Below are 22,392 nucleotides of genomic sequence, written 5' to 3'. Positions count from 1 at the left end.
TCCAGAAAGAAGACGAACAGATCAACACACCTGAACCTGAGGCCGTCCCTGACTCCGCCTCCTCCTGACTCCGCCTCCTCCTGGTGTTTGTCAGGACGGTGGAATGTGGGTGAATGGGCTAATGACTTTAGGGGACTGGACTGGACTGGACAACACGCTGCCTGTTCACACACTGACAACACAACGCTTGTCGTCTGGACGTCCGCACACTGACACTCTGTGTTTACACAGACAATGAAAGCTCATGTTTCCACGGTGGGACGCCCAGACCCATTTACACCTCAGCCACGAAAACATGAGAGCTGACCGTTTGACCAGGTCCAGGTAACGTTAGGTCACATGACGGGTTTCCAGGAAAGAAAGCAACGAACACTGAAAACAGTGTCTGAGGAAAAGACAAAACAGTTCAACAAAATCAAAAGACGTGAAAGGTGCAAAATACAAAATAATTGACAAAAAAAAAATCAGACCCAAAAAGATTTTTTTAAAATGAAAATGATTCAAAACCTGAACTTATGCTGCGTTCCAGTCCACCTGTAACTGGTGTTTTTCCATCCTTCTACTGGTGAAAATGCACTGGAATGTTCAGTCAAACCTGGGACTTCCACCAGTGAGCTCGTACTAGCCCACGTCTGTCAAACTCCTGTTCTTTCAGGTTCCACATTCAGTCAGATCTGATCTGCAGTGGACCCAACCAGTAAAATAAGAACAGAAGAACCCAGAAATAATGACAACTAACAATTTGTGTCTGTGTTTTAATGAAAAAAACAAACATTAAATTATGAAAATACTTACTTTTACAAACTATCCAAACAAAAAAGATGTGAATAACCTGAAAAACGGACATTCTTCAGTAAAATCAGTGTAATTTTCTCAGTCTTTTCTCCACTTCTCATTAGTCCATGTGCATTCTGGATCAGATCTCCAAGACACTAAACACTGAGGAACAGGAAGAAAAGAGTTCAAACTGGACTGAATTTAATACAGACATTTCAGGTTGGACACATTTGTTCAGGTTAGTCACATTTTATTGGTACAGGAGAGTTTGGAAATGGAAAGGGTTTCATAGTTTAATGTGATTTTTGCACTAAAACAAAGACAAACATGTGCAGTTGTCATTATTTACAGACATAATGTAATTTTTTTTTTCCCATCAAACCCAGTAGTAAATCTGCAGTGGTTCTTCTGTGTGGGTTCTTCTGCTGTTCTTATTGGACTGTAGATCAGATTGGTCTGGATGTGGAACCCACACTAACATGAGTTCCACAGCCTGGACTGTGGAGTTTAGACACTTTGGAAATTCATCCCAGGGGTGGGACTGGAACCTTTGGGGGGACGCATTTGGAACCTGGGACGCATGTTTGAGACCCCTGGACTAGATCCATGTTCTCCCAGTTCTGAGTTCTGACGTCACGTAGCAGTGGCGTTCCCCGTGGATGTGGTGTTTATGCAGACGGTTTATTAAAACAAGGTATTGCTCTGACATTATTTCTCTGTAAATGTTCTGTATAATCAGCAGCTGCTCTAGTGTTCGCTAGTTTTCAGTCCAATGAGGACAAGAATAAATTAACTCTTTCATGCATGAATTATGAGAACCTTAATCAATCCATCATTTTTTTCCCCGAGTTTTTTTATTCCTCTTTAGACATTCAAATAACAATGCAATTGAAAATATTTTTATGAACCCATTTTTCATGGAGTTGCATAAATGTCCACTCAGCTGGACACCATGGGTTTAATTTTGAAGCAAAGAAACGTGTATTTACTGATCTACTGTATGAAAACTATGCTGCTAATCTGATGTTTTCTCACATTTTAGCATACTCATACTCTAATACTAGTCATTACTCACTTCATGGAGATAATATGCAAAAAAAAAAAAGAGAAAAAAAACCCAACAACAAACCTTTTTTGTTGTTAATTAGTCTAAAAAAAAAAAGAGCAATTGCTGTACACTCAAACCTGTTAGTGCGGATCAGGTTTATCCAGAACAGCAGAGTTACAGGAATGGTCTGAATGTCAGTGTAGATGATGCATGAGTGTCCACTGTGTTGGCTGATCTGGAACTACAACAACCAAACCCATGAATATACAAGAGAACAGCTGGAGAACAACTGTCCACTGGAGTGACCACTGGAGTGACCACTGTGCATGAAAGGGTTCAAACCAAATCTGAATCCAAACATACAAAGAACATCGAAGGTAGAACAGCTTCTCTGGCCTTATGCACCGTTTTTCCTCCTCTGTTTCCTCAAATAAGTAAAGAACAAACACCTTTAGGATAGAATGACTATAAACAAACATAACGTACGCTCCACCATGCTGGTTTGTTTACATTTAACTCCCATAATTCCTTGCGCTCAGGCAGTTTGGCCTGACTTGCCTGGAACGATACAAAGTTGTGAGTCGTGGTTTGAAGTTGTGACTTGTGGGCTCAAAAAACAGCCTGGAATGCAGCATAAATCAAGATTTTTTGCTAAATTTGAGATTTTTTGCTTAATTCAAGCTTTTTTTTACTTAATTGAAGATTTTTTTTTTTTGCTTCATTCAAGATTTTTTCCTTAATTCAAGCTAATTTTTTTTTTTTTTGCTTAATTCAATTCAAGACTGTGGAATTTTTGTACTTTGCAAAAACATCCCACAGGCCGGATCCTTTGGCGGGACGCAAGTTGACACCCTGATTTATATTCAAACATGACAAAAATATGGACATAAAGGCTGGAATAAACGTATGTTATGATAAAAATCTGTTAATTACACAGTGACTGCTGTGTGATCAATAAGGTTGTGGACACTTTTCCTCTGGTTCTCCATCTGAAAATAGGTCAAACCAACTGCACATGAGCCAGAAGTCGTCCAACGTCAACGCTTTTATTGGATTTCCAGACAAAACACGGACGCTGAAGTCTTCCACTAAAAACACAAAGAGACGAATGAGTTCCCGATGGGAGTCGCAGCTGAAACCACCACACTTCGTCTTCTCTAACTTTTAACCTCCCGTCGTCTTAATTTATGCGACTGCGAAAATGAAACAACAGGAAATCCATCTTCATCAAAGATCAAAGACCAGAGGACGAGAACAAGAAGAAGAACGGGAATAAAGACTGAAAAACACCCAGAACTTGAGGATCTGGACTTTTTTTTTCTTTTCCTCTGTGTGTTTGGAGTCTGAAAGTATCTGAAGTGAAATGATCCATTAGTTTGAAAAGATTTAAGTGGATGAAATAATAAGACGACACATCAGACGATTCACACAACGACGCGACAACGACGGAAAAGACGAAAAAAGTGTACGAGGTCAAAGAGGAAAACAATTCAACAAAATGAAAGTTACACAAAAGATGCAATACATACTCAAAAATAAAATAATAACTAAAGAAAACAATAAAAAACAATGCAACAAAAATTAAAACACACAAAAAACTGGAAAACAATGTAAAAAGTGCAACAAGAGAAGAACAATAAAAAAGAAACCGGAAAAACACCACCCAAAATTTCAAAAAGAACCAAAAACAATCGAGAAAGACCCAAAATGTAGAAAAAAAAAACCAGAAAAGACAAATGAGTCAAAACAGAAAAAAAAACAAAAACAACTAAACATGGTGCAAAAAAGAAAAGTGTAAAATACGACTCATTGAATCAATCAGAAAAAAAAAAATCACACACGAACAAAACGAAGAAACAACGGAAAAAGATCAAACAGTCGACAGAAAGGTCAGGTTCTGGTCCTGGTTCTGGTCCTGGTTCTGGTTCTTGTTCTAGTTCTGGTTCTAGTCTGGCTCTAGTCCTGGTTCTGGTACTAGTCCTGGTTCTGGTACTAGCTCTGGCTCTGGTCTTGGTTCTGGTTCTGGTCTTGGTCCTGGTTCTGGTTCTGGTTCTGGTTCCCTGTCTCCTTCTAAAAGGACTGGACCTGATAATCATTTTGGACCTGTTGCTGCTGAATGCAGGTGACCTCTGTGACCTCTGACCTTTAACACAGGCTTTTATGTGAACTGTTGAACTGGAGGATGTTTTCCATTCCAACCGTTCTGTGGTTTAGTTTGTTTGTTTTTTATCCTTTTATCTTTTAGGAACAAACAGATTCAACGTTGACCCGAGGCCAAATATTCACTTAATAATCGGATCAATAAACCCATCCGTGGGGGCTGGTGGTTCCATGTGGACCGGACTGTCCTGGATTCAGTCTGGGGTTAAGTGCTTTATGGATCTGGAGTTTTCAGACCGTTTCATCTGTGACCGCTGTAAAAAGAACACTGGGTTGAAGGTTTGAGTCCTGATTTTTTAGTTTTGAAGATGAAAAACTGCAGTTTGTAAAATGTGAAAATGTGACAAATAAAGAACACGCCCAGGATGTCCATATAAGGACATGTCTGTTATCCCCACTGTCATTTACCCAGGATGCACCTGCAACACAGATCTGGGACACACGGGCGTTAAAGGGTTAAATGGGTCTGTTTTCTCATTGGCTGAGTCCAGGGTGGTTTTTTTTTTTGTTAGACACAGTGTCCTTGTATCTGCAGGAATGTTTCACAACACATGAGAAACACAGGCCTCATGTGGGCCCACAGACCACGGCCTGATCCAGTCCACCGACCCTCATGTGGGCCCACAGACCACGGCCTGATCCAGTCCACCGACCCTCATGTGGGCCCAACAGACCACGGCCTGATCCAGTCCACCGACCCCTCATGTGGGCCCACAGACCACGGCCTGATCCAGTCCACCGACCCTCATGTGGGCCCACAGACCACGGCCTGATCCAGTCCACCGACCCTCATGTGGGCCCACAGACCACGGCCTGATCCAGTCCACCGACCCTCATGTGGGCCACAGACCACAGCCTATCCAGTCCACCGACCCTCATGTGGGCCCACAGACCACAGCCTGATCCAGTCCACCGACCCTCATGTGGGCCCACAGACCACGGCCTGATCCAGTCCACCGACCCTCATGTGGGCCCACAGACCACGGCCTGATCCAGTCCACCGACCCTCATGTGGGCCCACAGACCACGGCCTGATCCAGTCCACCGACCTCATGTGGGCCCACAAACCACAGCCTATCCAGTCCACCAACCCAGACCTTCAGACTCACTTCAGTTCCATGAACAGTTTAATAGATCTGACATGAAGGTGAACAGATGGAGGTCACACACACACACACACACACACACACACACACACACACACACACACACACCACACACACACACACACACAAACACACACACACACACACAGCTGATCAAATATGAGCAGGACGAGCAGAAAACACACATGAAGGTCCATTAAAAACATGACTGTATCTGCACTGAAGGAAAATATAAAAATAAAAGAATCTAAGTGGATGGAATGTGTGAGAAGACGTGTGGAGGAGGAGGAGGAGGAGAAGGAGGAGGAGGAAGAGGAGGAGGAAGAGGGAGGAGGAGGAGGAAGAAGAGGAGGAGGAGAGGAGGAAGAGGAGGAGGAGGAGGAGGAGGAAGAGGAGGAGGAAGAGGAGGAGGAGGAGAGGAGAAGGAGGAGGAGGAAGAGGAGGAGGAGGAGGAGGGGAGGAGGAGGAGGAGAGGAGGAAGAAGAGGAGGAGGGGAAGAGGAGGGGAAGAGGAGGAGGAGGAGGAGGGGAAGAGGAGAAGGAGGAAGAGGAGGAGGAGAAGAGGAGGAAGAGGAGAAGGGGAAGAGGAAGAGGAGGAGGAGGGGAGGAAGAGGAGAAAGGAGGAAGAGGAGGAAGAGGAGGAAGAAGAGGAGGAGGAGGAAGAGGAGGAGGAGGAGAGGAAGAAGAGGAGGAAGAGGAAGAGGAGAGGAGGAGGAGGAGGAAGAGGAAAGGAGGAGGAAGAGGAGGAGAAGGAGGAGAGGAGGAGGAGGAGAAGGAAGAAGAGAGAAGGAGGAGGAGGAGGAGAAGGAAGAAGAGGAGAAGGAGGAGGAGGAGGAGTATTAGGAGTAGTAGTATGTGTAAGTAGATAATTAGTAGTAGTTCATATTAGTGGATGTTGGTGCCTGTGTAAAACAGCTGAACTGTGTCTGTTGTCCATTGTGTCCCCAGTGGAACGTCAAGTCTCAGATCAAACCCGTCCTCAGTCTCAGATCAAACCCGTCCCAGTCTCAGGTCCAACTGTCCTCAGTCTCAGATCAAACCCGTCCTCAGATCAAACCCGTCCTCAGTCTCAGATCAAAACCCGTCCTCAGTCTCAGGTCCAACCCGTCCTCAGTCTAAGGCCAACCCGTCCTCAGTCTCAGATCAAACCCGTCCTCAGTCTTAGATCAAATCCATCCTCAGTCTTAGATCAAACCCGTCCTCAGTCTTAGATCAAACCGTCCTCAGTCTCAGACCAAACCCGTCCTCAGTCTCAGATCAAAACCCGTCCTCAGTCTCAGGTCCAACCGTCCTCAGTCTTAGATCAAATCCGTCCTCAGTCTCAGATCAAACCCGTCCTCAGTCTCAGATCAAACCCATCCTCAGTCTCAGATCAAACCCGTCCTCAGTCTCAGATCAAACCCGTCCTCAGTCTCAGGTCCAACCCGTCCTCAGTCTTAGATCAAACCCGTCCTCAGTTTCAGGTCCAACCCGTCCTCAGTCTCAGATCAAACCCGTCCTCAGTCTCAGATCAAACCCGTCCTCAGTCTCAGGTCCAACCTGTCCTCAGTCTCAGATCAAACCCGTCCTCAGTCTCAGATCAAACCCGTCCTCAGATCAAACCCGTCCTCAGTCTCAGATCAAACCCGTCCTCAGTCTCAGGTCCAAACCCGTCCTCAGTCTCAGATCAAACCCGTCCTCAGTCTCAGATCAAACCCGTCCTCAGTCTTAGATCAAACCCGTCCTCAGTCTCAGGTCCAACCCGTCCTCAGTCTCAGATCAAACCCGTCCTCAGTCTCAGATCAAACCCGTCCTCAGATCAAACCCGTCCTCAGTCTCAGATCAAACACGTCCTCAGTCTCTGGTCCAACCCGTCCTCAGTCTCAGATCAAACCCGTCCTCAGTCTCAGGTCCAACCCATCCTCAGTCTTAGATCAAACCCGTCCTCAGTCTCAGATCAAACTCGTCCTCAGTCTCAGATCAAACCCGTCCTCAGTCTCAGATCAAACCCATCCTCAGTCTCAGATCAAACCCGTCCTCAGTCTCAGATCAAACCCGTCCTCAGTCTCAGATCAAACCCGTCCTCAGTCTCAGGTCCAACCCGTCCTCAGTCTCAGATCAAACCCGTCCTCAGTCTCAGATCAAACCCGTCCTCAGTCTCAGGTCCAACCTGTCCTCAGTCTCAGATCAAACCCGTCCTCAGATCAACAACCCGTCCTCAGTCTCAGATCAAACCGTCCTCAGTCTCAGGTCCAACCCGTCCTCAGTCTTAGATCAAATCCGTCCTCAGTCTCAGATCAAACCCATCCTCAGTCTCAGATCAAACCCATCCTCAGTCTCAGATCAAACCCGTCCTCAGTCTCAGATCAAACCCGTCCTCAGTCTCAGGTCCAACCCGTCCTCAGTCTTAGATCAAACCCGTCCTCAGTTTCAGGTCCAACCCGTCCTCAGTCTCAGATCAAACCCGTCCTCAGTCTCAGATCAAACCCGTCCTCAGTCTCAGATCAAACCCGTCCTCAGTCTCAGATCAAACCCGTCCTCAGTCTCAGATCAAACCCGTCCTCAGTCTCAGATCAAACCCGTCCTCAGTCTAAGGCCAACCCGTCCTCAGTCTCAGATCAAACCCGTCCTCAGTCTTAGATCAAACCCGTCCTCAGTCTCAGGTCCAACCTGTCCTCAGTCTCAGATCAAACCCGTCCTCAGATCAAACCCGTCCTCAGTCTCAGATCAAACCCGTCCTCAGTCTCAGGTCCAACCCGTCCTCAGTCTTAGATCAAATCCGTCCTCAGTCTCAGATCAAACCCATCCTCAGTCTCAGATCAAACCCATCCTCAGTCTCAGATCAACCCGTCCTCAGTCTCAGATCAAACCCGTCCTCAGTCTCAGGTCCAACCCGTCCTCAGTCTTAGATCAAACCCGTCCTCAGTTTCAGGTCCAACCCGTCCTCAGTCTCAGATCAAACCCGTCCTCAGTCTCAGATCAAACCCGTCCTCAGTCTCAGGTCCAACCTGTCCTCAGTCTCAGATCAAAACCCGTCCTCAGTCTCAGATCAAACCCGTCCTCAGATCAAACCCGTCCTCAGTCTCAGATCAAACCCGTCCTCAGTCTCAGGTCCAACCCGTCCTCAGTCTCAGATCAAACACCCGTCCTCAGTCTCAGATCAAACCGTCCTCAGTCTTAGATCAAACCCGTCCTCAGTCTCAGGTCCAACCCGTCCTCAGTCTCAGATCAAACCCGTCCTCAGTCTCAGATCAAACCCGTCCTCAGATCAAACCCGTCCTCAGTCTCAGATCAAACCCGTCCTCAGTCTCTGGTCCAACCCGTCCTCAGTCTCAGATCAAACCCGTCCTCAGTCTCAGGTCCAACCCATCCTCAGTCTTAGATCAAACCCGTCCTCAGTCTCAGATCAAACTCGTCCTCAGTCTCAGATCAAACCCGTCCTCAGTCTCAGATCAAACCCATCCTCAGTCTCAGATCAAACCCGTCCTCAGTCTCAGATCAAACCCGTCCTCAGTCTCAGATCAAACCCGTCCTCAGTCTCAGGTCCAACCCGTCCTCAGTCTCAGATCAAACCCGTCCTCAGTCTTAGATCAAACCCGTCCTCAGTCTCAGGTCCAACCTGTCCTCAGTCTCAGATCAAACCCGTCCTCAGATCAAACCCGTCCTCAGTCTCAGATCAAACCCGTCCTCAGTCTCAGGTCCAACCCGTCCTCAGTCTTAGATCAAATCCGTCCTCAGTCTCAGATCAAACCCATCCTCAGTCTCAGATCAAACCCATCCTCAGTCTCAGATCAACCCGTCCTCAGTCTCAGATCAAACCCGTCCTCAGTCTCAGGTCCAACCCGTCCTCAGTCTTAGATCAAACCCGTCCTCAGTTTCAGGTCCAACCCGTCCTCAGTCTCAGATCAAACCCGTCCTCAGTCTCAGATCAAACCCGTCCTCAGTCTCAGATCAAACCCGTCCTCAGTCTCAGGTCCAACCTGTCCTCAGTCTCAGATCAAACCCGTCCTCAGTCTCAGATCAAACCCGTCCTCAGATCAAACCCGTCCTCAGTCTCAGATCAAACCCGTCCTCAGTCTCAGGTCCAACCCGTCCTCAGTCTCAGATCAAACCCGTCCTCAGTCTCAGATCAAACCCGTCCTCAGTCTTAGATCAAACCCGTCCTCAGTCTCAGGTCCAACCCGTCCTCAGTCTCAGATCAAACCCGTCCTCAGTCTCAGATCAAACCCGTCCTCAGATCAAACCCGTCCTCAGTCTCAGATCAAACCCGTCCTCAGTCTCTGGTCCAACCCGTCCTCAGTCTCAGATCAAACCCGTCCTCAGTCTCAGGTCCAACCCATCCTCAGTCTTAGATCAAACCCGTCCTCAGTCTCAGATCAAACTCGTCCTCAGTCTCAGATCAAACCCGTCCCTCAGTCTCAGATCAAACCCATCCTCAGTCTCAGATCAAACCCGTCCTCAGTCTCAGATCAAACCCGTCCTCAGTCTCAGGTCCAAACCCGTCCTCAGTCTTAGATCAAACCCGTCCTCAGTTTCAGGTCCAACCCGTCCTCAGTCTCAGATCAAACCCATCCTCAGTCTCAGATCAAACCCGTCCTCAGTCTTAGATCAAACCCGTCCTCAGTCTCAGGTCCAACCTGTCCTCAGTCTCAGATCAAACCCGTCCTCAGTCTCAGATCAAACCCGTCCTCAGATCAAACCCGTCCTCAGTCTCAGATCAAACCCGTCCTCAGTCTCAGATCAAACCCGTCCTCAGTCTCAGGTCCAACCCGTCCTCAGTCTCAGATCAAACCCGTCCTCAGTCTCAGATCAAACCCGTCCTCAGATCAAACACCGTCCTCAGTCTCAGATCAAACCCGTCCTCAGTCTCTGGTCCAACCCGTCCTCAGTCTCAGATCAAACCCGTCCTCAGTCTCAGGTCCAACCCGTCCTCAGTCTCAGATCAAACCCGTCCTCAGTCTCAGATCAAACCCGTCTCAGTCTCAGATCAAACCCGTCCTCAGTCTCAGGTCCAACCCGTCCTCAGTCTCAGATCAAACCCGTCCTCAGTCTCAGATCAAACCCGTCCTCAGTCTCAGATCAAACCCGTCCTCAGTCTCAGATCAAACCTGTCCTCAGTCTCTGGTCCAACCCGTCCTCAGTCTCAGATCAAAACCCGTCCTCAGTCTTAGATCAAACCCGTCCTCAGTCTCAGATCAAACCCGTCCTCAGTCTCAGGTCCAACCCGTCCTCAGTCTTAGATCAAACCCGGCCTCAGTCTCAGATCAAACCCGTCCTCAGTCTCAGGTCCAACCCGTCCTCAGTCTCAGGTCCAACCCATCCTCAGTCTCAGATCAAACCCGTCCTCAGTCTCAGATCAACCTGTCCTCAGTCTCAGATCAAACCCGTCCTCAGGTCCAACCCATCCTCAGTCTCAGATCAAACCCGTCCTCAGTCTCAGATCAAACCCGTCCTCAGTCTCAGATCAAACCCGTCCTCAGTCTCAGGTCCAACTCATCCTCAGTCTCAGATCAAACCCGTCCTCAGTCTCAGATCAAACTCGTCCTCAGTCTCAGATCAAACCCGTCCTCAGTCTCAGATCAAACCCGTCCTCAGTCTCAGGTCCAACCCGTCCTCAGTCTCAGATCAAACCCGTCCTCAGTCTCAGATCAAACCCATCCTCAGTCTCAGATCAAACCCGTCCTCAGTCTCAGGTCCAACACGTCCTCAGTCTCAGATCAAACCCGTCCTCAGTCTCAGGTCCTACCCCTCCTCAGTCTCAGATCAAACCCGTCCTCAGTCTCAGATCAAACCCGTCCTCAGTCTCAGATCAAACCCGTCCTCAGTCTCAGGTCCAACCCGTCCTCAGTCTCAGATCAAACCCGTCCTCAGTCTTAGATCAAACCCGTCCTCAGTCTCAGGTCCAACCCGTCCTCAGTCTTAGATCAACCCGTCCTCAGTCTCAGGTCCAACCCGTCCTCAGTCTCAGATCAAACCCGTCCTCAGTCTCAGATCAAACCCGTCCTCAGTCTCAGGTCCAACCCCGTCTCAGTCTCAGATCAAACCTGTCCTCAGTCTCAGATCAACCCGTCCTCAGTCTCAGGTCCAACCCGTCCTCAGTCTTAGATCAAACCCGTCCTCAGCTCAGGTCCAACCCGTCCTCAGTCTCAGATCAAACCCGTCCTCAGTCTTAGATCAAAACCCGTCCTCAGTCTCAGATCAAAACCCGTCCTCAGATCAAACCCGTCCTCAGTCTCTGGTCCAACCCCGTCCTCAGTCTCAGATCAAACCCGTCCTCAGTCCGCAGGTCCAACCCGTCCTCAGTCTCAAATCAAACCCGTCCTCAGTCTCAGATCAAACCCGTCCTCAGTCTTAGATCAAACCCGTCCTCAGTCTCAGATCAAACCCGTCCTCAGTCTCAGATCAAATCCGTCCTCAGTCTTAGATCAAACCCGTCCTCAGTCTCAGATCAAATCCGTCCTCAGTCTCAGATCAAACCCGTCCTCAGTCTCAGGTCCAACCCGTCCTCAGTCTCAGATCAAACCCAGTCCTCAGTCTCAGATCAAACCCGTCCTCAGTCTCAGGTCCAACCTGTCCTCAGTCTCAGATCAAACCCGTACTCAGTCTCAGATCAAACCCGTCTTCAGTCTCAGGTCCAACCTGTCCTCAGTCTCAGATCAAACCCTCCTCAGTCTCAGGTCCAAACCCGTCCTCAGTCTCAGATCAACCCGTCCTCAGTCTCAGGTCCTACCCGTCCTCAGTCTCAGATCAAACCCGTCCTCAGTCTCAATCAAACCCGTCCTCAGTCTCAGGTCCAACCCGTCCTCAGTCTCAGATCAAACCCGTCCTCAGTCTCAGATCAAACCCGTCCTCAGTCTCAGATCAAACCCGTCCTCAGTCTCAGGTCCAACCCGTCCTCAGTCTCAGATCAAACCCGTCCTCAGTCTCAGGTCCAACCCGTCCTCAGTCTCAGATCAAACCCGTCCTCAGTCTCAGATCAAACCCGTCCTCAGTCTCAGGTCCAACCCGTCCTCAGTCTCAGATCAAACCCGTCCTCAGTCTCAGATCAAACCCGTCCTCAGTCTCAGGTCCAACCCGTCCTCAGTCTTAGATCAAACCCGTCCTCAGTCTCAGGTCCAACCCGTCCTCAGTCTCAGATCAAACCCGTCCTCAGTCTTAGATCAAACCCGTCCTCAGTCTCAGGTCCAACCCGTCCTCAGTCTCAGATCAAACCCGTCCTCAGTCTCAGATCAAACCCGTCCTCAGATCAAACCCGTCCCCAGTCTCTGGTCCAACCCGTCCTCAGTCTTAGATCAAACCCGTCCTCAGTCTCAGATCAAACCCGTCCTCAGTCTCAGATCAAATCCATCCTCAGTCTTAGATCAAACCCGTCCTCAGTCTCAGATCAAATCCGTCCTCAGTCTCAGATCAAACCCGTCCTCAGTCTCAGGTCCAACCCGTCCTCAGTCTCAGATCAAACCCGTCCTCAGTCTCAGATCAAACCCGTCCTCAGTCTCAGGTCCAACCTGTCCTCAGTCTCAGATCAAACCCGTACTCAGTCTCAGATCAAACCCGTCTTCAGTCTCAGGTCCAACCTGTCCTCAGTCTCAGATCAAACCCGTCCTCAGTCTCAGGTCCAACCCGTCCTCAGTCTCAGATCAAACCCGTCCTCAGTCTCAGATCAAACCCGTCCTCAGTCTCAGATCAAACCCGTCCTCAGTCTCAGATCAAACCCGTCCTCAGTCTCAGATCAAACCCGTCCTCAGTCTCAGATCAAATCCATCCTCAGTCTTAGATCAAACCCGTCCTCAGTCTCAGATCAAATCCGTCCTCAGTCTCAGATCAAACCCGTCCTCAGTCTCAGGTCCAACCCGTCCTCAGTCTCAGATCAAACCCGTCCTCAGTCTCAGATCAAATCCATCCTCAGTCTTAGATCAAACCCGTCCTCAGTCTCAGATCAAATCCGTCCTCAGTCTCAGATCAAACCCGTCCTCAGTCTCAGGTCCAACCCGTCCTCAGTCTCAGATCAAACCCGTCCTCAGTCTCAGATCAAACCTGTCCTCAGTCTCAGATCAAACCCGTCCTCAGTCTCAGGTCCAACCCGTCCTCAGTCTCAGATCAAACCCGTCCTCAGTCTCAGATCAAACCCGTCCTCAGTCTCAGATCAAATCCGTCCTCAGTCTCAGATCAAACCCGTCCTCAGTCTTAGATCAAACCCGTCCTCAGTCTCAGATCAAATCCGTCCTCAGTCTTAGATCAAACCCGTCCTCAGTCTCAGATCAAATCCGTCCTCAGTCTCAGATCAAACCCGTCCTCAGTCTCAGGTCCAACCCGTCCTCAGTCTCAGATCAAACCCGTCCTCAGTCTCAGATCAAACCCGTCCTCAGTCTCAGGTCCAACCTGTCCTCAGTCTCAGATCAAACCACGTACTCAGTCTCAGATCAAACCCTTCTTCAGTCTCAGGTCCAACCTGTCCTCAGTCTCAGATCAAACCCGTCCTCAGTCTCAGGTCCAACCCGTCCTCAGTCTCAGATCAAAACCCGTCCTCAGTCTCAGGTCCTACCCGTCCTCAGTCTCAGATCAAACCCGTCCTCAGTCTCAGATCAAACCCGTCCTCAGTCTCAGGTCCAACCCGTCCTCAGTCTCAGATCAAACCCGTCCTCAGTCTCAGATCAAACCCGTCCTCAGTCTCAGATCAAACCCGTCCTCAGTCCTCAGGTCCAACCCGTCCTCAGTCTCAGATCAAACCCCGTCCTCAGTCTCAGGTCCAACCCGTCCTCCAGTCTCAGATCAAAACCCGTCCTCAGTCTCAGAATCAACACCCTTCCTCAGTCTCAGGTCCAACCCGCCTCAGTCTCAGATCAAACCCTGTCCTCAGTCTCAGATCAAACCCGTCCTCAGTCCTCAGGTCCAACCCGTCCTCAGTCTTAGATCAAACCCGTCCTCAGTCTCAGGTCCAACCCGTCCTCAGTCTCAGATCAAACCCGTCCTCAGTCTTAGATCAAAACCCGTCCTCAGTCTCAGGTCCAACCCGTCCTCAGTCTCAGATCAAACCCGTCCTCAGTCTCAGATCAAACCCGTCCTCAGATCAAACCGTCCCCAGTCTCTGGTCCAACCCGTCCTCAGTCTTAGATCAAACCCGTCCTCAGTCTCAGATCAAACCCGTCCTCAGTCTCAGATCAAATCCATCCTCAGTCTTAGATCAAAACCCGTCCTCAGTCTCATATCAAATCCGTCCTCAGTCTCAGATCAAACCCGGTCCTCAGTCTCAGGTCCAACCCGTCCTCAGTCTCAGATCAAACCCGTCCTCAGTCTCAGATCAAACCCGTCCTCAGTCTCAGGTCCAACCTGTCCTCAGTCTCAGATCAAACCCGTACTCAGTCTCAGATCAAAACCCGTCTTCAGTCTCAGGTCCAACCTGTCCTCAGTCCTCAGATCAAACCCGTCCTCAGTCTCAGGTCCAACCCGTCCTCAGTCTCAGATCAAACCCGTCCTCAGTCTCAGATCAAACACCGTCCCTCAGTCAGATCAAACCCGTCCTCAGTCTCAGATCAAACCCGTCCTCAGTCTCAGAATCAAACCCGTCCTCAGTCTCAGATCAAATCCATCCTCAGTCTTAGATCAAACCCGTCCTCAGTCTCAGATCAAATCCGTCCTCAGTCTCAGATCAAACCCGTCCTCAGTCTCAGGTCCAACCCGGCCTCAGTCTCAGACTCAAACCCGTCCTCAGTCTCAAGATCAAATCCATCATCCAGTCTTAGATCAAACCCGTCCTCAGTCTCAGATCAAATCCGTCCTCAGTCTCAGATCAAACCCGTCCTCAGTCTCAGGTCCAACCCGTCCTCAGTCTCAGATCAAACCCGTCCTCAGTCTCAGATCAACCCTGTCCTCAGTCTCAGATCAAACCCGTCCTCAGTCTCAGGTCCAACCCGTCCTCAGTCTCAGATCAAACACCGTCCTCAGTCTCAGATCAAACCCGTCCTCAGTCTCAGATCAAATCCGTCCTCAGTCTTAGATCAAACCCGTCAAACCCGTACTCAGTCTCAGATCAAACCCGTCCTCAGTCTCAGGTCCAACCCGTCCGTCCTGCAGGCGGTGGCAGGACTCTTCTTGTCCCTGAACTGAAGTTTTGAAACTGGCAGGTGTTTCCTGTGAATGAACTTCAGCTTCTGTCGGCTGAAGCGCAGAACAAACCTGAAACTGTCCTGTCGTTCATGCAGCCTGCAGACCAAACTCAGGGAGAAAGAACCCAGCACGTTTAATTCAGTTTTCATCTAATTAAATGTTGATTTCTTTCATTTTTAAGATTTAACAAAAAGAAAATGATGCAAAGAAACAGATGAAAATGAAAAAAACCTGTAGTTCTGACAAAATCTGTATGATTTTACTCTTTTATTTGATTTCTTTTGTCTTTATGGAAATATTATAAGAAATATTTAAAAAGGAGAAAAAATATGTGAAAAGATGCAAAAAATTTAAAATAACGGAAAAGACGAAGCAAAATGAAAATGGAATGCATCAGGAGATTCTGTTTGTACAATATCCTTTTTCCTTTTTTGTCTCTTTAAAGTAAATAAGAAATGCTCAAAAAAGCTGCAAAAAATGCACAAAGATAAAAAACTAAAAATGTCGTAGTTTCTGTTGTTGTTGTGTGATTTTATTTCTTTTGTTTTTAATGTAAATATAAAATAAACCTAAAAACAAATATAATAAAATTGTGATGATTCTTCTCATTGACTGAGAATAAGGAACAGACGTCAGATATGAGGAAAATAATGTGTTTTCATTTATTTATTATTAATGTGACTTTTTTTATTTTATTTTATTTTTTAATGTGTTTTCATTTAGAGTCTGAGAGGTCAAATCCACATGGTTAAACTACAACGCACTAGGTCACATGACCTGATGATGTCACAGGTTTAACCCACGCCAGGGGTCACTAACCCCCACCTGCGGTAACCCGACACCGGCTGAAGTCCCGCCTCCCGTCCATCTGAGTGAAAACAGCTGACAGGCTGAGCTGCCTGACCGCTGACCCCCTGAGCGGCGTTTGGACAGACTCCGCCTCCGACACCGACGCCGGTTTACGTGTTGCGAGGCGGCCTGTTTAATCCTGTTAACGGCCTCTGAGCTTCATTACTCACATTCCTCACATTCCACACGGAAATCCCCCAGGGGTGCAACTGCTGCACAGCGCCGCACCTGCAGCAAATGCATCCACAGCACAACACGTCCAAAGCCACCACCGCCGCCGCCGCCACCACTGCCAAACCGCTGCCTACCGCTGCCAACCGCTGCCACCGCGTACAGGGACGGAGACGATCAGCGGTCCAGCATCAGATGACCTTTAGATATACGACTGAATACAGACACGACGCCACCATGTGACCGATACCAGGCCGCCATGTGGATCAGCCACGTTCCGTCATCACCTGTTTCCCTACGTTCTACCGACAGGAAACACGTGACCCTTTTAACACCAACAACTCCAGGTGGAATCTGAGGAACTTCCATCGATTTATTTGACTTCATCCGACTGATTTACACGAACAAACAATAGACCACAAGATCAACAATGTCACACAGCAACAGACAACACCAAACAACACAACAACAACAACAGCAACATGGACAGCAACAACACATAACAACCCACAACAATAATACAACAACAACATGACAACAACAATAATGACAACAACACACACCACAACAACACATGACAACAACATGACAACACAGTGACAACAACAACACAATGATGACAACAACACCACACAACACATTACAACAACAGAACAACAAAAACCAACACAACACAGCACAATGACAAAACACAATGATGATAACACCAACGCCATAACAACAAAAACAACACAACAAGGAAATGACAACACAACAACAACAACACAACATGAACAACATCAATAAGGAAACGACGGAAAAGATGAAAATAGTGTTAGAGGAAAACAACAAAAACAATGCAACAAAACAAAAATACGCAAAACACAAAAAAACACACTATTCAACAAACAAAAAGATGATAAGACGCAAAACGACAAAAATGATCCAGAAGAAGAAAAATGATGCAAAAGATACAAAAAAACAAAAGATGAGCAAAAGAAAAGAAAACTAAACAAAATAACACAAAAGAAAAAAACAAAAGATGAACCAAAGGTCACACCTGATGAAAACCAGGTCAAAGGTCACACCTGATGAAAACCAGGTCAAAGGTCAACCTGATGAAAACCAGGTCAAAGGTCACACCTGATGAAAACCAGGTCAAAGGTCACACCTGATGAAAACCAGGTCAAAGGTCACACGCTGTAAACTCAGTCTTCGCTCCGTTTGGTTCCAGTCCATTTGGTTCTAGTTTAGTGTTTTCTTTAAACCTGATGAAATGAATCCAATTAAAAACTGACTCATATTTTCTCCCATTAAAGTGCAGATGATCTTCAGCTGGACTTTATTTATCTATTTTTTCCTCCATTATTTCCTGATTTGTTAGTTTTGTGTTTCTAGTCAGATTGTGTTTAAATCTCGTCCATTGCCTCGTTCGTTATCTGCGTTAAATTCAGCTGTAAACTCCTTCGTTCAGGATCACAGTCCGACTCCACTGGGTTTTGTTTCCGCCGTCGCCGCCTTTGGCCAAAATGATGAATGCTAGCGCCATTGCCGTGGTTACCGCGAGGCCCCTGTGTTTTCTGTTGCCGTGGACTTCGGTTCGCCGCTTCCACGGAAACAGATTTTCCAGAGTCAGAGTTTTCCGCTCGAAAACCAAACAGACAGACTCGCACTGAAGGCCTGTGGACGTGAACCACCGTCTGCATGGTTTATCTGACACCGTTTGTCTGTGTGTTTGTTGAATCTGAACAAAAAACACCAAAGAGCAAAACCAACACAAACAGAAAAGTGGGTCCAATTTAAAGGAAAACACACAACAGCTACACATGCCAGACCCCGCCCCTTTTACCACACACACACACACACACACACACACACACTCAGACTACACCTTCTCTCAAACTCGCCCCCTCAGACTCCGCCTCTGCAATCCACCAGGAAGATTCCAAATAATCCAGTAAACAGACAGAGTTGATGGTTTGAAAACACAAACAAACCCAGTTTAAGTTTAAGTCCAGATCTGAAACCAGGTCTGAGTCCACGAGATCGGGTTTTAGTTCGGCTGTTTTTTACTATATTTGACTTTGTTTTATCGTATTTCAGAGGCTTTTACTGATTGTTACAATATTTACAATACAATCAAAGACCGCAATAAATGACAATACGTGATTATATTTTACTCGTTTTACTACATTTTACTGTAGTTTTACAAAGTTCACTCAGATTTTACTGTATTTCAGTGGAGTTTTACTGTTTTGGTCCGGTTTTAGTGCGTTTCACTCAGGTTTTACTGTATTTCAGTGGAGTTTTACTGTATTTTAGTCCGGTTTTAGTGCGTTTCACTCAGGTTTTCCTGTATTTCAGTGGAGTTTTACTGTATTTTAGCGGTTTTAGTGCGTTTCACTCAGGTTTTCCTGTATTTCAGTGGAGTTTTACTGTATTTTAGTCCGGTTTTAGTGCGTTTCACTCAGGTTTTACTGTATTTCAGTGGAGTTTTACTGTATTTTAGTCCGGTTTTAGTGCGTTTCACTCAGGTTTTCCTGTATTTCAGTGGAGTTTTACTGTATTTTAGTGGTTTTAGTGCGTTTCACTCAGGTTTTCTGTATTTCAGTGGAGTTTTACTGTATTTTAGTCCGGTTTTAGTGCGTTTCACTCAGGTTTTACTGTATTTCAGTGGAGTTTTACTGTATTTTAGTCCGGTTTTAGTGCGTTTCACTCAGGTTTTACTGTATTTCAGTGGAGTTTTACTGTATTTTAGTCCGGTTTTAGTGCGTTTCACTCAGGTTTTCCTGTATTTCAGTGGAGTTTTACTGTATTTGGTCCGGTTTTAGTGCGTTTCACTCAGGTTTTCCTGTATTTCAGTGGAGTTTTACTGTATTTTAGTCCGGTTTTAGTGCGTTTCACTCAGGTTTTACTGTATTTCAGTGGAGTTTTACTGTATTTTAGTCCGGTTTTAGTGCGTTTCACTCAGGTTTTCCTGTATTTCACTGGAGTTTTACTGTATTTTAGTCCGGTTTTAGTGCGTTTCACTCAGGTTTTACTGTATTTCAGTGGAGTTTTACTGTATTTTAGTCCGGTTTTACTGCGTTTCACTCAGGTTTTCCTGTATTTCAGTGGAGTTTTACTGTATTTTAGTCCGGTTTTAGTCCGTTCACTCAGGTTTTACTGTATTTCAGTGGAGTTTTACTGTATTTAGTCCGGTTTTAGTGCGTTTCACTCAGGTTTTACTGTATTTCAGTGGAGTTTTACTGTATTTTAGTCCGGTTTTAGTGCGTTTCACTCAGGTTTTACTGTATTTCAGTGGAGTTTTACTGTATTTTAGTCCGGTTTTAGTCCGTTTCACTCAGGTTTTACTGTATTTCAGTGGAGTTTTACTGTATTTTAGTCCGGTTTTAGTGCGTTTCACTCAGGTTTTCCTGTATTTCAGTGGAGTTTTACTGTATTTTAGTCCGGTTTTACTGCGTTTCACTCAGGTTTTACTGTATTTCAGTGGAGTTTTACTGTATTTTAGTCCGGTTTAGTGCGTTTCACTCAGGTTTTCCTGTATTTCAGTGGAGTTTTACTGTATTTTAGTCCGGTTTTAGTGCGTTTCACTCAGGTTTTCCTGTATTTCAGTGGAGTTTTACTGTATTTTGGTCCGGTTTTAGTGCGTTTCACTCAGGTTTTCCTGTATTTCAGTGGAGTTTTACTGTATTTTAGTCCGGTTTTAGTGCGTTTCACTCAGGTTTTCCTGTATTTCAGTGGAGTTTTACTGTATTTTAGTCCGGTTTTAGTGCGTTTCACTCAGGTTTTCCTGTATTTCAGTGGCGTTTTACTGTATTTTAGTCGGGTTTTAGGTCCGTTTCACTCAGGTTTTCCTGTATTTCAGTGGAGTTTTACTGTATTTTAGTCTGGTTTTAGTGCGTTTCACTCAGGTTTTCCCTGTATTTCAGTGGAGTTATGACTGTATTTTGGTCCGGTTTTAGTCCGTTTCACTCAGGTTTTCCTGTATTTCAGTGGAGTTTTACTGTATTTTAGTCCGGTTTTAGTCCGTTTCAACTCAGGTTTTCCTGTATTTTCAGTGGAGTTTTACTGTATTTTAGTCTGGTTTAGTGCGTTTCACTCAGGTTTTCCTGTATTTCAGTGGAGTTTTACTGTATTTTTAGTCTGGTTTTAGTGCGTTTCACTCAGGTTTTCCGTGTATTTCAGTGGAGGTTTACTACATCATACTCTGGTTTACTAAGTTTCAGTTCTAAGGTTGGAGTTTCTTGGTATTTTACTGTATTTTACTATTTTACTCAGGTGTTTACTATATTTTATTCTGCTTTACTAGTTTTATATAATTCCTTTGGTTTTGTCTTTTTTTGGTGTTTCTTTCTTCTTCCTTCACGCTGTTGTTTGCGCTAATGTGTCATTTCTGTTTTAATTCTTGTGTTCATTTGTGTTCATTCCTGTGAACGTGGCATCTCCTCTTCTCCTCTCACTTTTTCTTTCCAGAGGGTCTCCTCTTCTCTCACTTTTTCTTTCTTTTCCAGAGGTCTCCTCTTCTCTCACTTTTTCTTTCTTTTCCAGATGGCTCCTGACATGTGGACAGTTTGTCAGACGTCTCGTCCACATAAACAGCGCTGAATGTCTGCAGTGTTTTCACAGACTTTCTATTGAGAATCCGCGAACTGGTCACGTAAACGCAGCCAAAGGCTGATTTACACCCTGTTTTTAACTCAGCGTTGTCCTGCTCATCCCAGCTTATTTACCTCCTGTTCAACACAGACGAAGCTGATTGGTCCAAACACACTGGACCCCATCACATACCCAGAATGCCTTGCACTCAGACCTGGTTCTCTGTCCATTTATCTGAGTTTCATGAAGTCTGGAAACATATTCTGAGCTTTTCTTTAAACATCAAACCTACTGGAAAAACTATTGGACACTACAGCTGTCAATCAATCAGCTGTCAATCAAGAGAGCCAATGACGTTTTAGTTGTTAATAAACGATGAAGATGATCCACATGAACAAATATAAAATCAGGCTTTGAATTAAAATGAAATAAAATCACAACATGACACAAAAAGGGTTAAAGATGCAACTGTTCTGACTTTTACAAACACTTAAAATCCACAAGTAATCGTCCAGTTTCTTCAACTTTCAGCCAAAAATCCGCTTTTAACTCAAACACTGATTCAACTGATTAATGATTAAAAATATCGAAGGTGTTCGTTGTGGGTCGGTTTCATCCACATCCTCTGATGCTTCGTCTAAAAAACTCTGATCTGGGTTTTAGACGAATCTGGACTCTGGAAAGCAGATTCAGAGGCTTTACTGAATTTGACTTTGGTTTTTATAGCATTTCAGAGGGTTTTACCAGATTTTATTGGGCAAACTTTAGAGGAATGAAGTGGAAAAGAAACAAAAATAAAACCAATTCAGAAAAATATAAGAAAAAATACAATACAATCAAAAACCATAATAAATAAGAATACATATGATACATTTTATCATATTTTACTCTGATTTTAGTAAGTTTTTGTATTTTACTCTGTTTTACTCTGATTTTATTGGTATTACAGAGGTTTTTAACCCTAACTCTAAGGTTCAGTTTTACTATGTTGTACTTTGGTTTAACTAAGTTTCAATTGGGTTTTATTATATTTCAGTCGAGTTTTACTATATTTGCGTCTGCTTTTAGTCCGTTTCACTCAGGTTTTACTGTGTTTTACTGTATTTCAGTACAGTTTCTTCAACTTTCAGCTTCGAACTCAAACATGGATTCAACTGTTTGATGATGAAAACATTGAAGGTGTTGGTTGTGGGTCGGTTTCATCCACATTCCTCTGATGCTTCATCTAAAAAACTCTTATCTGGGTTTTAGACGAATCGGGACTCTGGAAATCAGATGTGGATGGATGACCTCATCATGTGACCTCATAGCTCCACCCCATGTCTGGTTGGACCGGGTCAGAGGTCCAGGTGTGGGGGGGTTCTGGTCTGGAGGTCTGGCTCCGGTTCAAACACAACAAACACTCATCTTCACTTTTATTATTGAACATCTTCGACTGTTTTTCATTCAGACTTGAAGGGTTTTGATGCTTCAGCTGATTTTCTGCTGGTTTTAATCAGTGTTTTATTAGATTTTACAGCCTCATAATGTTGTAATATTCATTTAATCCAAACCTGGTCCTAGACCTAGACCTGGACGCAGTTTATGTTTATTTAAATCTTTCCTGTTTTAGTCCTTAATT

The 22,392-nt window shown here is 45.8% G+C and overlaps 1 protein-coding gene across 1 annotated transcript in view; it reads right to left on the bottom strand.

The window, feature by feature from the left end:
- Positions 1 to 22,392, bottom strand: part of LOC115411676 (melanoma receptor tyrosine-protein kinase-like) — a 118,812-nt gene that overhangs the window by 50,103 nt on the left and 46,317 nt on the right. The window contains exon 4 of the mRNA XM_030123887.1: positions 16,193 to 16,342. Coding sequence (XP_029979747.1) covers positions 16,193 to 16,342 — 150 coding nt within the window. The remainder of the gene's footprint in view (positions 1 to 16,192; positions 16,343 to 22,392) is intronic.

The sequence above is a fragment of the Sphaeramia orbicularis genome, chromosome 20 (genome assembly GCF_902148855.1).
Source record: "Sphaeramia orbicularis chromosome 20, fSphaOr1.1, whole genome shotgun sequence".
Classification (NCBI taxonomy): Eukaryota; Metazoa; Chordata; class Actinopteri; order Kurtiformes; family Apogonidae; genus Sphaeramia; species Sphaeramia orbicularis.
This window is presented reverse-complemented; position numbering and strand designations above follow the sequence as displayed.